Source organism: Chionomys nivalis, chromosome 18 (assembly GCF_950005125.1).
Source record: "Chionomys nivalis chromosome 18, mChiNiv1.1, whole genome shotgun sequence".
In the NCBI taxonomy this organism is placed as follows: domain Eukaryota; kingdom Metazoa; phylum Chordata; class Mammalia; order Rodentia; family Cricetidae; genus Chionomys; species Chionomys nivalis.
The window spans coordinates 60,942,615-60,958,591 of NC_080103.1; the positions used below are offsets into that span (position 1 = coordinate 60,942,615).

The 15,977-nt window shown below is 40.2% G+C and overlaps 2 protein-coding genes across 3 annotated transcripts in view; one reads left to right on the top strand and one right to left on the bottom strand.

Moving 5' to 3' along the window:
• Positions 1-4,991: 4,991 nt before the first annotated feature.
• Fpgt (fucose-1-phosphate guanylyltransferase) lies at positions 4,992-13,337 on the bottom strand. Its single transcript, XM_057793786.1, has 4 exons — positions 13,255-13,337; positions 11,296-11,463; positions 10,030-10,122; positions 4,992-7,797 (listed from the first exon to the last, which is right to left on the bottom strand). Exons 1-4 carry the CDS (start codon positions 13,310-13,312, stop codon positions 6,344-6,346), a joined length of 1,773 nt encoding a protein of 590 aa, XP_057649769.1. The 5' UTR covers positions 13,313-13,337; the 3' UTR covers positions 4,992-6,343.
• A 156-nt stretch (positions 13,338-13,493) lies between these two features.
• Positions 13,494-15,977, top strand: part of Lrriq3 (leucine rich repeats and IQ motif containing 3) — a 91,798-nt gene continuing 89,314 nt past the window's right edge. For both annotated transcript variants that reach the window (XM_057793724.1, XM_057793725.1), the window contains exon 1: positions 13,494-13,688. The gene's annotated coding sequence lies outside the window, so the exon portion shown is untranslated. The remainder of the gene's footprint in view (positions 13,689-15,977) is intronic.

The window sequence follows — 15,977 nt, forward strand, 5'->3', positions numbered from 1 at the left end:
CTATTCTGTCACTAGAGAAAATAATAACCAACTAGTGAAAAACAATTGTTGATATTTAAAAGAATGAGAATGGATCATTTTTTAACACTGTGAACTATGAAACTCATATTCATAGAACATTAAATGCTAAAACAATCATATTTTATGTGCAAATCATTTTAATATAAAGCTCAAAACCAGGGTTATGGGCAGAATATGGACTAGTTCTTTGCTCTAAGGCATTTGCCAACATAAATTTGGGGATTTCCATTCTGAGAAATTAGAGAACAAACAAAATTCTGGGTTTGTGAATTCCCACAGGGGGATTTTTACTTATTGAATTTATCTTCCTAAAAACATCTAAAGCAGACATCACCTAGAAGGAAGCCTGACGTCCTTCATTCCAACCAAAAGGTACCGTGATGCAGGTTGCCTTGGTGTAAAGGAAAGAAAAAGTAGCATAAGGACCCTGATAAATTGCTGGTATAGTTGTGGTCATTATGGATCCCCCCACCCAGGTAGAAATACTTGGTGGGCTAGAAAATATGTCAGGTTTAAATTAATATAAGGCTGCTAATAAGGAGCAGTGTTTCCCTCAGTCCAGACAGAAGCAAGCGCAAAGTCACTGTGTGGTGGCCCATTATGTTAGACCATCCAGAACTACTAGCCTATGATTTACCAAGGGCAATGAACTTGAACAAATGGCCAGCTAATTGAGAAGGTAAGGTGTCAATTATTCAAGTAGCAACCCCCATAAACAGATACATGCCTTCTGAGCACAGAGCTATCTAATGAAGTTTCCAACACAAAGGTAGTCCATCACAAGGTTTCAAAGGAAGTAAGATAGATGTGCGTGTGTTTGTGTATACGCATGGAATAGATGTTTGTGTACACGGAGTGGTAAATTCTAAAAAGGGACGCAGTTATATATGAAACCCCCAAGGACTTGATAATGACTCAGTCAGTAATGTGCTCACCTCAAATGCATGGACATGGGGGCTTGATTTCCAGAATTCATTTTTGAAGGCAATAAGCAGTGGGGAGGGAAAACAGAACATTTGGGGTTTGCTGGCAAGCCATACTGGCATTAACCAGCAAACTCCACACTATGAGATACTGTCTCACAAGAGGTACATGGTGTTCCTGAGGTTGTCCTTTGGCTTCCAAACACACATGTACATGAACATGAACATATATGAACACAAGCACATAAGTACAAAACCTTGTGAGTCAAAAACAGAAAGCCACCCTGCTTTAGCAGAATACAGCCATGAACTACCTGCAGTGAGGAAATTGCATTTTGTTTCAAATCCCATGTGTAATTTCAGCCTGATAAAGAAAAAAAAAACATGCATTCTCCAAAACTATTTGCCAACTTAATAAGAATGTCTGTTCCTTTAAGTGTTATTATACATGTGAAATTTTAGAGGCTCAAGAAAAATATTTTAATATTATCTTTTATTTTTAATTATGGAATATTTTAATAAACATTAAAAATTCTAATTGAAAATTAAAGTCTCATCTTTCTCAAATACCTTATTTAATATTCTGAATATTAAAAAATTTCTGAATAATAAAAATAATTATATTGATTTTACTGTAATTCACACATACATGTGAAATCAAGGCTCAGTGTAAAATACAGTCAGCGTTGGACACCTGTTATTCCTGGTTCCTTTCGTCAACGAACTTATTATCAGTCTGTGCCACGGTGATGGTATATTTTGTGTGCTTCTCAGAATAAATAATGTAAAGAGATCATTCAAATGCATATTCAGTGGGAAGCCATCTGGCTTTGTGTGAATTTATGAATATTTTAGCTTTTTCAGCTAGGCAAAGTAAAATCTGTCAATAGGGACTATCATGTAGATTTGTGACAGCATTATGAAATATTGCTTCTCTCAGTCAGTGATTGACACATTTACTGAAGTATGGCTCATCTCTGTTATTGAAAACTGAGTCCACCAAAATGTGGATGATATTACATGATTACTGTGAGTCATCACTGCTCATCGTGTATTCTCAGGACAGGCGTGTTAAAGACAATAACTCTGCACAGCACTGTGTCTCAGAACTGGACTGGGTTTGTAAGTTGTGGTTGACACTGTGACATGACACCCAGATCCTTCCATAGTGAAAACGACCTTAGTTCCTGCAGTGCCGTCGGAAGAGGAGCTTCAGCTGTGAGCCCCATCCAAGTAGCCTCAGCCACACAGAACCCCTTGCCCAGAGTCCCGCTTCCCCATGTGCTTTATGGGGAATATGCCGTATGGGTCATGACCTCTGTGGGTTAGTCCTGAGGTAGAGTTCCCCCATCATAAGCCAGTCAAGACTGTCGTTCCAACTCTACTTTTCCTGTGGGCAATCCTACTCAGTGTCTTGTGTGATGTTCATTCTGAGGGCATTCTTGAAGAACTGCATTGTATTCTAACATTTAGAAATATATCTCAGATACTACTTTTCAGAAATTCTTCATGGTAGCAACAGAAAAATTACTAGCACAGTCCACCTTACTCAACCACAGTTCTACTGAACTCCCTCTGAGCTTAGCTGTCCTCCCTGATCACAGCAGCCTGTCTCGTGGGGAACAGAATGTGTTTGTCTTAACTAGATGCCTCTTCTCTAGTATTCTCTCCAGGGGACTGCTTGGTAGGACAGACTACTGATTCTTTCCCAAGGTCATTAGTCATTCCCTTTAAGTTTCTTTGGGTAGATTCCCCATTATGGTCTTTACCTGGAATCACAGAAAGGCAGTAACGGTTCCCTGTGTTTGGATTTCTATATCCACAATAACTTTAAGGTATTTTCTCTCATATCTATGTGCTACTGTCTTCCACGTTGCAGTTTATAGGAATCAATGTATAAGTCAATATTAAAATATAATTTTGTGAAGTGTGAACATGCATCACAATTGTTTTTCATTTATTCCAAAGGATTCCATTTATTCCCACTAATTCTTTACAAGCAGGGCGAATAAAAAATTTTATATTGTCCTAGATTTTGAAGGAAAAATCCATAGTATTTCAATAACATTGTCTAAGAGCAAAGTTTGTTAAATTCTAGGACAACATTTTTTTTTTCTTTTGAGTCTCCCTATATATCCCTGTCTGACCTAGAATATACTATGTAACCAGGATGGCCACGAAGTCCAAGAGATCTCCTCCCAAGTAATGCAATTAAGGGTGTGTACCACCATGCCTGACTCCTGAAATAGCTATAATACAAAATTAAATGCTTTAATTCTTTTCCAGGCAAGGGAATGGTAAACTAAAACAAGCCCAAACCACCCAAACACTCTACCTAAGAGTGGATGCTATTGAATTTAAAAAGTTATGCACACTGACTCATTCACAAGATGTTTGTTGCAGTCAAGAATTTGAAAGCTTTGAAGGAGTCTGGAGAGTTAATAAGATCAGAAACACAGTGTGTGAAAACGCCTGAAGAGCAGGGACGCTGGGCTGTGTTCCAGTGGATGGTCCCACATCATGCACATGTGGGCAGCACTAACTGGACTTAGTGGGATACTACTCTTTTTAAAGACATAAACTTAGATTGCTTCAGAACTGTACTAGACCACAGCTGAAGGATAATCACAGCACAGTTGGCCAAGTAGACATTAGCAGAGGGACAGCAGCAGACTACTGCAGTTGGAAAGGTGGTTTGAATGGTCAAATTCGTGTTGGATGACATAGACATCCTTGCACCCAGAGTCTTCAAAATCATAATCCACTGACCCAAACAGCCCAGAAGGAAACACTGTTAGACATTGCATATGCAGGCTGCCTTCTGACCGACATCTTCAGGCACGGGTGTCAATGCTGCAGTACAAGGAGATGGTGCTGGTGCTAGTTATTTCTCTTAAGTTTTCTCTCTTGGCTCTAATTTTGCAAATATCAATGCAGTGAGGAATCTGAAGATTTTTAGTATTCCTTTATGCTAAATTCTGCTCTGGCTCAAAATGGTAGTCAGCCAAACTACAGCCAAATTAGCAACTCTGAGCCATGTGCTAAGTTTGATCTATTTTTGATCATGTAGATAAGAGATAACTTTGCCAGAAGCAGATCTGGTGTTTTTCAACCAAACTGTAGTAACTCGTCTTTATTACATAGAAGCATGAAATCAGAAATTTTCATGTACATAGACCAAGGTGAGGAACAACAGTATGTTTCCTAGTTTTGCTGTCATGTTGATCAGCAGGAAGGAGAAGCGTTAACTGGTCAAGGTTCTGAGAATAAAAGAATGAGTGCTCAAGTCGAAGTCTAAATGGCATATTTAATTCGACCCCTTCCCACCAAGGTTCCGGCAGCATCGTGGAAGAGGCAGCAAGAGCAGAGGGATGGGGAAGAAATGCCGTCTTCTGGTCCTGAAATGGCTGTTACTGCCATGAGTTCACAGCGTTTGGGGTTTCTTACACAAGATCAAGCCAGACAAAAATCAGCAGAGGAGGTAGATGGTCTCCAGGAACCATACCTTTTCAGAGAGCAATTTAAAGTTGCTATCTTCTAGAGGAGGGAGAATTGCTCTTTTGGGAGGATGTGACTACTGATAGATGTACAGTGTCCCAGTGGAGGGCCCGACATTCCTGTGCACATGGGGAGCACTCACTGGAGTTAGTAGGTTATTCAAACAAAGGAGACATGAAGTTGGGAGGGACACAGGTTGAGGGATGAAGGATAGTTATGATCTAGTTTGTTGTGTACATGTATAACATTCTCAAGAATAGAGAAAAATCTAAACCGCAGCCTGACCAATACCTTTGAAGTCACAGGGCTGGTGCTTGGGGACAGGTGTTTATCAATAAATATGAATTAATTTCTTAGTGCTTTAGCAGATGCTGGCCTGGACTCTAAAATTCAGAAATGTATTGATTATATTGCTATATTATGTTACTTGTTCCTTTATGTATATAGGCACAGAGAAATGATAAAATTCTATGTCCAAATGTACCTATAAGAAATCCATAATAAGTACAAAAATTTCAAGAATCAATGGTCTTCTTTATTTATGATTTTTCTTAGAACATGAAATTATGAATTATCCTTGACAGAACTTTCAGTAAAATTAGTATGACCATTTAATAGCATTCAACAACCATTGAAATCTCTGTAAGCAAATCAATAATTATCAAACAATATCACACATATTTTGCCCCCGGAAACCTCAAAAAAAAAGAAATACAAATTTATTTAAATATAATAGAGGGTTTTAACAGATCTAGTTTATCATCTATTTATGAAAATTCATATATAAATAAAATTGTCACAGCAATTATTAGTTTTCTCAAGGTAATTTAAACACAAGTATGACAAGTCTTACTCCTATTCAACCCCATCCTAAAGATATTTCACAAATGTGTTTATTTTCAAACAGGTGCACATAACCTAGAATTCTACCAAAGTTTCATTTCCCTGAAATTGCTTATGATCTAGGTATTAATCTCAGATTCCCTATTCTAATTTCCTCCTCTGAGCCAACTGTTTCTTCTCAGCATCACTATCAATGTGCACAGAAAATTATGTAAAGCACAATATCCATTGTCAAGCCAAGAGAACTTTGGAAGGATTAGGAATGGATTAATTAAGTAATGTCCATGGTGAAGTGAGCAAGGGTCTCAACTATTCTCACAACCTTCTGACCAAACAACTGAGTTATGTCTGCATATATTTTTCAATGCAATTGAACAGTTTGAGAACAGCCCTTCTAGTCTCTATGGGCACTGTATATGGCACACACGCATACATGCAGGTAACAGACTAGTGCACATAACAGAAAAACAAAACAAATACTCAAAAGGAGAAATAACAAAAAAGGACAATAGTCTTTAAAACTTTAACAGGGTGTTTTTGTTAGGTACAGTCTCATTGTGACAAATAACAGTCATCAATGTCACCAGAGCTTCATTGGCCCACATTTCCAAAGACAGGAAAAGTCTAAAACTGTTTAGGAAATCATCCTCTAAAATAGGAGTCTTTATTATGTGAGTGAAACAGTATCCCACAAACTGAGCCACAAAAATAAATCTATAATAGTGTAAAACATAAAATTTATTTAAATATATAAAACAGCATCACTTTCTAGAATTCTGAAATGGTTTTCAAACGGAAGTGGCTATCAATACCTTTGTCAATAATGCTTCAGCAGTTACAGTAATATAAATTATGTTGCTTTACTGAAACATGGAAAAATCAGGTAAGGAAAAAGAAAGAAAGGAAGGAAAGTTAGGAAGGAAGGAAGGAAGGAAGGAAGGAAGGAAGGAAGGAAGGAAGGAAGGAAGGAAGGAAGGAAGGAAGAAAGGAAGGAAGGTCAGAGGTCTATAGAAAATGCCTGCATTTGCAATCCTGTTCACAGGAAAAATACATCGTATTTAAGATTTCCCCGAATCAGACTGTCTTTTATTTGCACTAATTTCTAGAAAGATTTGCTCCCTGTAAGCCAGCATGTCCCGTACATCTTTGCAGAGCAGCATTTCCTGGATGGACAGAAGCTTGAAGCTGCGCAGGTTGAATGGCGAGCGGCTCTGTACAGCATGTAACATCCCGATGGATGTGGCAACCGATTCACTCAGAGAGGAGCAGACAGGGAAGATCCGAGCAGTCCATAGACTCAGGTGTGTCTGACTTCCAGAAAAGAGTTCCTCTGTAGCGTCAAGCTTCCAAATATCTAAGCAGGACATAAAGCAGACTCCGAAGAACTGAAGAGTCTTTATATCTGATATGGTTTTAACACTTTTTTTCAAGTTGTCTTGCATGCCAAACACCATGGTTGAATACTCTACGTGTCCACTCATCTCCACACTTAAAGAACAAAGGAAAGAATATGGTGGCAGGACAGTGTTTGCTATGACAGAGCCGCTAATAATGCATTTTTCCCCGATGGAAACCTCAGGCCCCAGCCTGGAATACTCTACAACTGACCCAGGGGCCACATGGCATCCTGAGTCCAGTATACTCTGAATGACACAGGGTGTATCATGGGAGCATTCAGGGACATTTGAAAAGACACTGAAAGCTACGGATTGCAAGCCCAGCTCTGACCTTAATGTACTATCAGAAGTGAAATGAAGTAGATATTCTTCCGTTGTTCCAATGTGATAAAATTTGGAGTTATTAAGAACAACAACATTCAGTGGCGTTCCCTTGAGGAGGTGGAATATTTTCTGCCTCATGTCCAACAACTGGGACTCTTCTTTAGTGACATGTGCCGTGTTCCTGGTATACTCTACAGTCGCTCCAGGTCCCAGTGCCTGCAAGAAGTCACCGTAGGCATCTATTTCACACTTCAGCGGGCCTACACTTCCATAAAAATCAAGTAGCTTTTTGGCTGATTCATGATCCATGTAAAATAGGCTATCTGTGTAGACATACTCAGAGTGCAACGGAAGACAGGCTGTGTCGCCCCCAGCCAAGTCCTGTTGACCAACGCTTCCTTGTCTATGCACAGCGTTAAAGTGATACATGTCTTCAATGCTGGGTTTATGGAGGAAACGGTGACACTGTCTGTACTCGAGATCACCATGTTGTGAGGAACTGGCAGAGTCCAAGACAAATACTCCATGTGTGGTGCCAACAGCCAGACTAGACGGATGGGCTAAGGCAGTAAAGCCAGGCCTGTCAAACGCAATGGACTCAGAGTCCCCAATACTGTACAGCTCAATATCATCGGCACAGGTGACCAAAACTCCAGGCTTCATGTGTGTGGGAAAATCCACGTACATGGCTAGTTTCAGCTCTAACATCTGATAAACGGGCTCACCAAGTGGCAAAGCTGTGAAGATTTTTCCTAAAGCGCTTGCATTGGGAAGACGTTGACTGTAACCACCTATAAAAATTGTAAAGGATTTAAAAATATGTTAAGAGATTTTCAAAATCTGGTGGCACCAGTTATAGCATAATATACATCTGAAGATATCTAATACTAAGTATCTAATCAAAATTAAGCATAGAATTGGGAAATCTAGACTTTAAAGTCATCAAAGAGTGTTTTTCATATGGCAATTTGATGTAATGCAATTCTAGAGACTCTAGGTCAGGACACACAGACCCCGGCTAGCGAGTATTCTCAATCAAATGCATAATAACAAAAGGACCACTTTTAAAACTTGGTCTTCCGTGAACATTTCTAACAACACGTTCCAACCATGATTAATGTCATGTACTAGGGATGTACTAGAAAAAACTGTAAAAGACTAGCGCAGTTTAACAGTTTCAGAACGCACTTCTCTTGTTAAACATCCACTTCATGACGGATTGCCTTCAACTGATGAGACATATAGAAAGTAAATGGAAACTGACTTAAGAACAATTTATTTAATTACACCACTTTTTCATTTAAATTGGCTTTTCCCTTCTAAGTTGAATATCACTGTGTCTTGATTTCTGAAATGTGTCCTCTTAAAACACAGTGATGTCTTGAATCTTCTTTTGCAAAGGACGGGTGCAGAGTGAAGTGCAGACTTGTGCATTGGGAAGGTCGATAAGGAGCTCACCAATGGCTCAGCATAGGGAAGGTCGATAAGGAGCTCACCAACGGCTCAGCATAGGGAAGGTCATGAGGAGCTCACCAATGGCTCAGCATAGGGAAGGTCGATAAGGAGCTCACCAATGGCTCAGCATGGGGAAGGGTCGATAAGGAGCTCACCAATGGCTCAGCATTGGGAAGGGTCGATAAGGAGCTCACCAATGGCTCAGCATGCTTTGGCTGGGACCTGAGAACGTACTGCAGCAGTACCATGAGACAATGCAACATTTAAAGAACTTTGTACACATAACATTGTTCAAGAAATAAGAGCTAAAAATCATCTTAACTGCTTTCCTTTTCTAAGATCAGATGATAGTAAAGTTTACACTAAATGGAATGCATGGAGACTGTTTCTCAACTCAGGCAGACACGGAGAAGTGAGGACACAGGATCCCCTGACCTGAAATGACACTTATTTTCATGTATTCCACACTATCTTACTGGGTAATTTATTTATCCAACACAATGCACTGTTTACATACACAGTAGCTATGCACCGATATTCCAGGAATTATCAAAAGTCCACGCTCAGTGTAGACACACTTGTATTACCCCTCAGATGCTTTCTGTCCGTCACTGTCTGAGTCTGCAGAGGTGAATGGAATGCCAGGATTGAGAGGGCATACCACATTCTGCCTATCTACTTTCTGATGTCCAGTTAGTTTTAGCTTTATTCTACAAGACAGTGAATTGTTCTGCATTCTTAATTTTTCTTGAAAGCAGGACTTAGATGTACCAGGCTGCGGTCATCTGACAGCATATGACAGAGGGTCACATGACTATGCATGCAACTTGGAATTAGAACGCATCTTTGATGGTATGAAGATAGATATTCTAAATTATATATCCCAGGACAATGTCAGACCTTGAAAAAAGTTTCACCAGCCCACCAGAGTACAGAGATAAACAACAGAAGTTTCCAAGCACCAAGTGTTTTGTCTATGTATTGAATTAAAAAACCTACCAACTAATCTGATAACATTCTTCTGTTTTTTCTCTTTTGAAATGTTCTATGCACTTTTCATGTATATATTTATGTATCAATACTGTATTTTGTCATTTTTCTTCTGTATTTAGAACTGCTAAATATTGTAGCATTTGACTATCAATAATCAGTCAAAAATGCAGGCAGAAGTTTTGAGAAATGTCTAATCATCATTTTTATCATTATTCATTCTCTTTAATAACAACCCCCCCTCAAGACTCCTGAGAAATGTCCATATTTTCAGGAGTTTTGTGAAACAATTCTCTATTTGTAAACCAAAAATGAAATGATAAAATATCCATAAAAGATGATGAACATAATCTACAATGCTAAGAAAATGTTTTGTGAAGATCAATATACTTACACACTGAAAACAGAAAACAAGAAACCCAAATGCCATGGACATTTATTTCCAAAGCAAAATACCACCACTGAATTTTCAAATAAAATAAAATATAGGGGAAATCATTTACAAGGGAGATAAAGGCCCTAAGGTGTCAGAGGCAGGAAAGTCAAGGGCAAATGTAAATGAATAAGCAGTCAGTTACCAGAGTGAATCAGCAGGACTGTGAGAGACTTCCACTTATCTCCATAGAGACTTTCTAGACACTGAAGAGCACAGAATGTTGATCCTCCATTTCCTTAAAAACAATTCAAAAGGATAATTTGCCTCACAGAAAACTATGAAAATTTTGCTATGATGTTATATTTAATGTTATAATTTTGAAGATGTGAATTTTGTCAATATGAGGTAGACAGACTGAGAAGGTACTGGCAGTAGAATAGATAAGTCACAGCAAATAAGCAAACAAGCAGCTAATCAAGGAACATAACAGCTAATAATCTGAACAATAGCAATGAAAGAACTGATAAATTACATAATCTATGACCCTAGACCATGAATTCATATGCAGCTGCCAACCAGGAAACTTGCTCAATGATGTCTTCCAAATGACACAACTCAACACGCAAGCTGGATTTTCAAAATTTAAGGTTTTTAAAAATGTTAAAGAACTTGGTTTGTATAAAATAGTTTAAATGATGCTAATGCACTGTCTCCCCAACTCTTCTCTACAGAAGGGATATCAGACAAGTGCTGACCAACAGTGGCCATCAGAATAATCCCAGGGCATAGACATGCATTCTCTTCCTGGCACCAAGAGGCTTTTGCATTTTTTAATCATATGAACCACAATTTTAGAAATAAATTTTATAAAAATCAAACTACTTTCAAGGGAAACACAGCAAATAAATTTCAAAGCAAAACACTTTAAGCAATAACTACAAGAAAGTAGAAGAAATGATTTGAAATTCCCTCTGTACAGAATCAAATGTAAACTATAATTTATTTATTTGCAATGATGACATAGTTTGAATTAAATGGGGTTTAAGTACATAGTCTATGTTACTTTAAGTGACTGGACGCGGTCTGTTTGTATTCCATATTTTGGTCCAAAAAAATCAAATATATACATAAATTTTCCCATTTGTTTTCTTCATGTAAATGTCTGAAGAAACTACTGGATTGGGAAAGTCCTTGTGAGAACTTCCAATGAGGTCTATTGTAATTATATTGAAGCAAAAAAAAAAAATCTTTTAACTAATTTTCTGTATGAGTTTCTCTTCAAGTCTCAGTGACTAAGAATCTTTGCTCTGATATTTACCTTGTTAAGAGGAGATAGTTTAGACTCAGATTTTAAAGTCTGTAAAGGCTGTGTATGGAGATAAACAGTTTATAAACTATAAAGCTCAGAAAACTATGCAATTACTATCTTGCTCAAAATCTGTTATAACAATGACCATAAAGTATATACCAATTTTGGTTCCTGCAGGATCAGTGAAAACATGGTACTGAACTCCAAGGGGCAATTCCTTCCTCTTCAGCTTCTCAGACAGCTGTTGCTTGTAAGCAAGTTCCTGCTTTTCATCAGCTGCTGTCAGTGCAACTACATCCCAGAATTTTCCAGCTGCCACCGGTTTGCCTATTGGAAAAATAGCAAGATTTTTTTTAATATTATTAGAATTCTCTATTGTAAGCTTGCCTATTTCAAAAGAGGGGAGGACAAATGAATAATCATTACCAGCTTCCTAAATAAGATGATACAAAAACCAACCAAACAATAATAAAGAAAATAGAATAATCTTTAGCCTCAGTATCTAGGAAGTTTCATGAATCAGAGTCCTTAATGTTCCCTGGCTGAGAAATATTAACTGTACACTCCTTCCTTATTTCTGATTAGAAATGTGGATTTTTTTTGTTTTTGTTGCTGTTTATTAACTTTTTCTTTCTTCTTTTTATTTAATTTTTTGGGGGGTTTCTGGGAACAAAACACAGAGCTCTATGCATGTCAGGGAAACGCCCCATCACTGAGCTACATTCCCAGTCTCCTCTTTATTAACTTTTGAGGGTGTCTTACTAATTGACAGCCCGGCCCTGAATGCTTCATGTAACCCAGTCAGGCGTTGAATTCTGACCCTGCTGACTCAGCCTCCCAAGTAGACAGCAGTCTTGCAGCTCCAGGCTCAGCTCTTATTATTTTTATTAACTTACGATGAACAACTACACTTACACAGGCCATCAGAAAACCACACAGAACTTAGGATCAAATTTCCCAGTGGACTCATTAATTGACAAACTGCACTGGCAAACAGTGGGAACCGCTCCTTTACCAACAAAAATATTAATAGGATTTTAACGAAGGGGCCTGCGCATGACATCATGGCACTGGCTTTGCCCTCTTCCTTCCTTCGTCTCTCTTCTTGCTAAAAACCATTAGATTACTTTACGAAAGCTAGTCACCAGTGTGTGCCTGTTCTCTCATTTGGCCACTCCCTCCTCCCTGAGGCTGATTACCAAGGTACAGCTGTCAAAGTGTTGAAGTCCAGCAATCATAAGCTCCCTTTTGGCTTCCCTAATTAACACCAAAATCAAAATTAAACACCTCGTTCTAACACTGGGTTTCCTCTTTGACCTTTAGAAACTGGCATTGGTCTATGGGCCACGCCTGTCTCCTCTCTATTCTAAGAGGTCCCTTGTCCTCTACCTTCAATCTTTGTCTCTTATTCCCCGCTGTTTGTCCCTCTGGGACAAATAAATCTAGGTGCTGAGAACATGGTCTTAACTTGTCTTGTGGAAGATACCTGACCTTTCATTTAACAAGTTAAAAAAGAAAGGAGGGGGCAGAGAGAAGGAAAACAACTGAGGAATGGAGAAAAAGAGGGAGGGATTCGTTAGCTTGGATTTAATAATTCTAAACATCATGATATCCAAATATAAATCCCTATATTTTAGACAGTCACAAATACCAATTTTATCAGACAGCTGTTCAGAGAAGCGCAAGCACCCATCTGTTTTTTCTCTAAAGGGCAAACTTAAACTTGGAATTTTTAAAATCATAATTTCCTTCAGATTGGAATTTAAATAGGAATAGGCTGGTGAGCTATGCAGGGGACTGGGGAAAAAGTGAAAAAACTAGGCAAAAACACTACTTCAGACTCTGTAAGCAAACTGACTTATAGCCAATGAGCTAAGCGATGTTTTCACATGTTACATGTGTGTTACATGCACAGCCTCACAAGCCACGTTAATAATTCTCTGGCTGCTCCATCCTGACATCCAGGATGAGGCACGCACACAGCTGCAGAGGGAGAAGCGGGAGGCAGGCAGGACGGGCGGACAGGAAGGAGCAGAGGACAGGAAGCTGCGAGGGGGTCCGTGGGAAGAATGAGCCCCTCGGAGCACGGGGCCAGAGAACTCCGTTCCGCCAGGCTACCTCTCATCTCCGAAAACTGTCGCAGTTTCCGCAGGGTGGCTTCGCGGAGAGACGCCATGGCCCGACTTCCGGGAGCCCGCACAATGAGCGTGCGCGCTCCGAAGACCACGCCCCGCCCTGGCCGTACGTGCACGCTCTGAAGACCACGTCCCTCTTTTCCCTTGCCGTGCGCGCGCGCTCCGAAGACCACGCCCCGTCCTGGCCGCGTGGCTACGTCACCGCGCCCCTGGAACCCCTGGCAGACTGGAGAGAGCTAGGATGGCCTGAGCGTGCGCGATCGGCGTTGCCCGGGCAACGCCGGTGGTGCCGGTGGGCACCTAGCTGCGCCGGGCTGCCCGGGCCCTGCTCCGTCGGTTCCCGCCTCTCCACGTCTGACAGCCCGCGGCCCGCCACCGGGCCGCCGAGGACAGTGGAACCATCCCTCAGATGCCGAGGTGACCTGCTTGCACAGAGCTGCCATTCCGGGAGGCCGGGTCACAGAACCTCGGGCTCGCCCGCGCCCCGCGTCCGCCCACCTCTCTCTCAGGCAGTCCTCTTGAACCCGCGCCTTCTGTCAGCATCAGGCGCTCAGTTGTCTTCACTCGCTTCTAAGTCTGTGGAAGGCATAGATGAGGACACTCAGTGGGTCCCGATATTGGGGAGTCAGCCTTGTTGAACACGCTTTCCTTGGACGATAACATGTATTTCTCTTGTCGAATGCCTAGTTTATAACGAGTTCTACAGGCTAATCTCCCCATTCTGATACATAGCATGTAGTAACAACATTTAAGGACGGCTTTTCAGTATCAAACCCAGAAATTGTATCATCCTCTGCTATTTGGCTTGAGAAGTTTCCCTTCATTAAAGTCTTGCCCAGAATTCTGCAAAGCAATTTCCTATGAACTTAACTAATTTTCTAAGTAAGCTTAGTTTTTTTTTTTTTTCTTTTATTTAATGCCTTGACCTTAGCCTTTAATTCTGTATTTGAAGTAGGGACATTTGTGGGGAAAGATGACTGCTTCACAGTACATTCTTTTTGAAGGAAATTTAGAAACTATAGAAAGCTAAAGGGTCTGAGAGTAACAGCAATAGAAGTCAAATGTGTGATTCTGACTCTTGAGTGAATCAGAGTAAAGGGGTCACAGTGAAAGGTATCGGTGCGTGGGGCGAGAATACAAGCAGATAGCCTTATTTGGAGGCTACCGAAGTGCCAACAGGAAAGATTTAGTGGAAATTTAAAAGATTATAATGGAGAATGGTGAGAAATTGCCTAGATGCTAGAAGCATTCCAAAGGCAAAACCGACATCTGTCCCCTGATGGAGGATTAATGAGATGAGGAAAGCTATGTATGGGGAAGCATAGTGGAGTGGTAAGAGGGTTCCTTTAATTTAATACTGGATATGTAACCAAACATGTATGCTTATATAGTAGAAATTGCTCGTGTGTCTGTGTGCATTATGTGTGTAGTTCTGGAGATCAAGACAGGTCTGGCTAAAAATTTTTGTGAGTTCTCAGAATACTGATGGAGTCTTTTCTTTTCTTTTTTTTTAAACTGTGGAACTCTATTGAGAGCCAAACAGAATATTAAAGGTCAAAAGGTCCTACATACTACAGTACCACACATTATAAGCTGAAAACAAATAGTCTTAATAGTTCGTGTAGCAATTGCTCTAGAGACACCGTGACCATGGCAACGCTTATGAAGGAAACATTTAATTGGGACTGACTTACAGTTCAGAGGTTTAGTTCATTATCATGGCAGGAAGCATGGTGGCACACAGGGAGACATGGTTCTGGAGAAGGAGCTGTGTTCAAAATTTTGATCCACAGGCAGCAGGAAGAGATGCCTCACTGAGCATGGCTAGAACATCTGAGACCTTAATCCTACCCCCAGTAACACACTTACTCCAAGAAGGCCACACCTCCTAACAGTGCCACTGCTTATGAGCATATGGGGGCATTTTCTTTCAAACCACTACAGTAACCAAATTAAAAATATCATATGGGCATCATGCCCACCTCCCCTCTCCATGCTGGACTTCACTCTGTCCTGAGCTCCAGCAGAGCTTGCACAAGCTGGCACAGCTGCTGTGAGTTCGTGAGTGCAGCTGCCTTGTTGCATCCGGCTCTCACCTTTTTCTACTTCCCTTCCACGGTGATCCCTGAGCCTTGGGAGGAAATGGGGAAATGTAGATTATCAATAGAAGACTGTAGTAGCTTCTCCAGTAGAGCCCCGTGACCTGTCTGACCACAGGTTCTTGGTGTCTGGTATGAGCTCCATCTAGGAAGGTGACTTAAATCTTGAAATTCAAATCAGAAAGTTGTTGATTTCCCCTGTGAAATTCTTTTCTCTGTTGCACCAGTAGGTGCATTTTCCAGCTCGGTTGTTAAAACCTGTACAAGTCCCACCCCTAGCAGAAGAGCTATGGATAATTCATAGCTGCGGGAAGAGGGTCAGCCAGTTTTCTTTAAGGCTGTGGCTTTGATATGTCAACCATGTTCAGTCGATGACCACCCCCCCCCCGCTCCACACACAATGAACTTCAAGAAAAAAGGAGAGATAAATCTGTTTTAAAAACTATATGACGTTGTCTGAAATTCATTTTGAAATAAAAGATGGAATAATCAGTATGGTAAATAACTTGAAATAAAAGCTTTATATACAGTGATAGGAATATATAAATTACACAGTCTATATATGCATTATTTGTTTACTAATACAGAGTAGCATAAAGTCACTTTG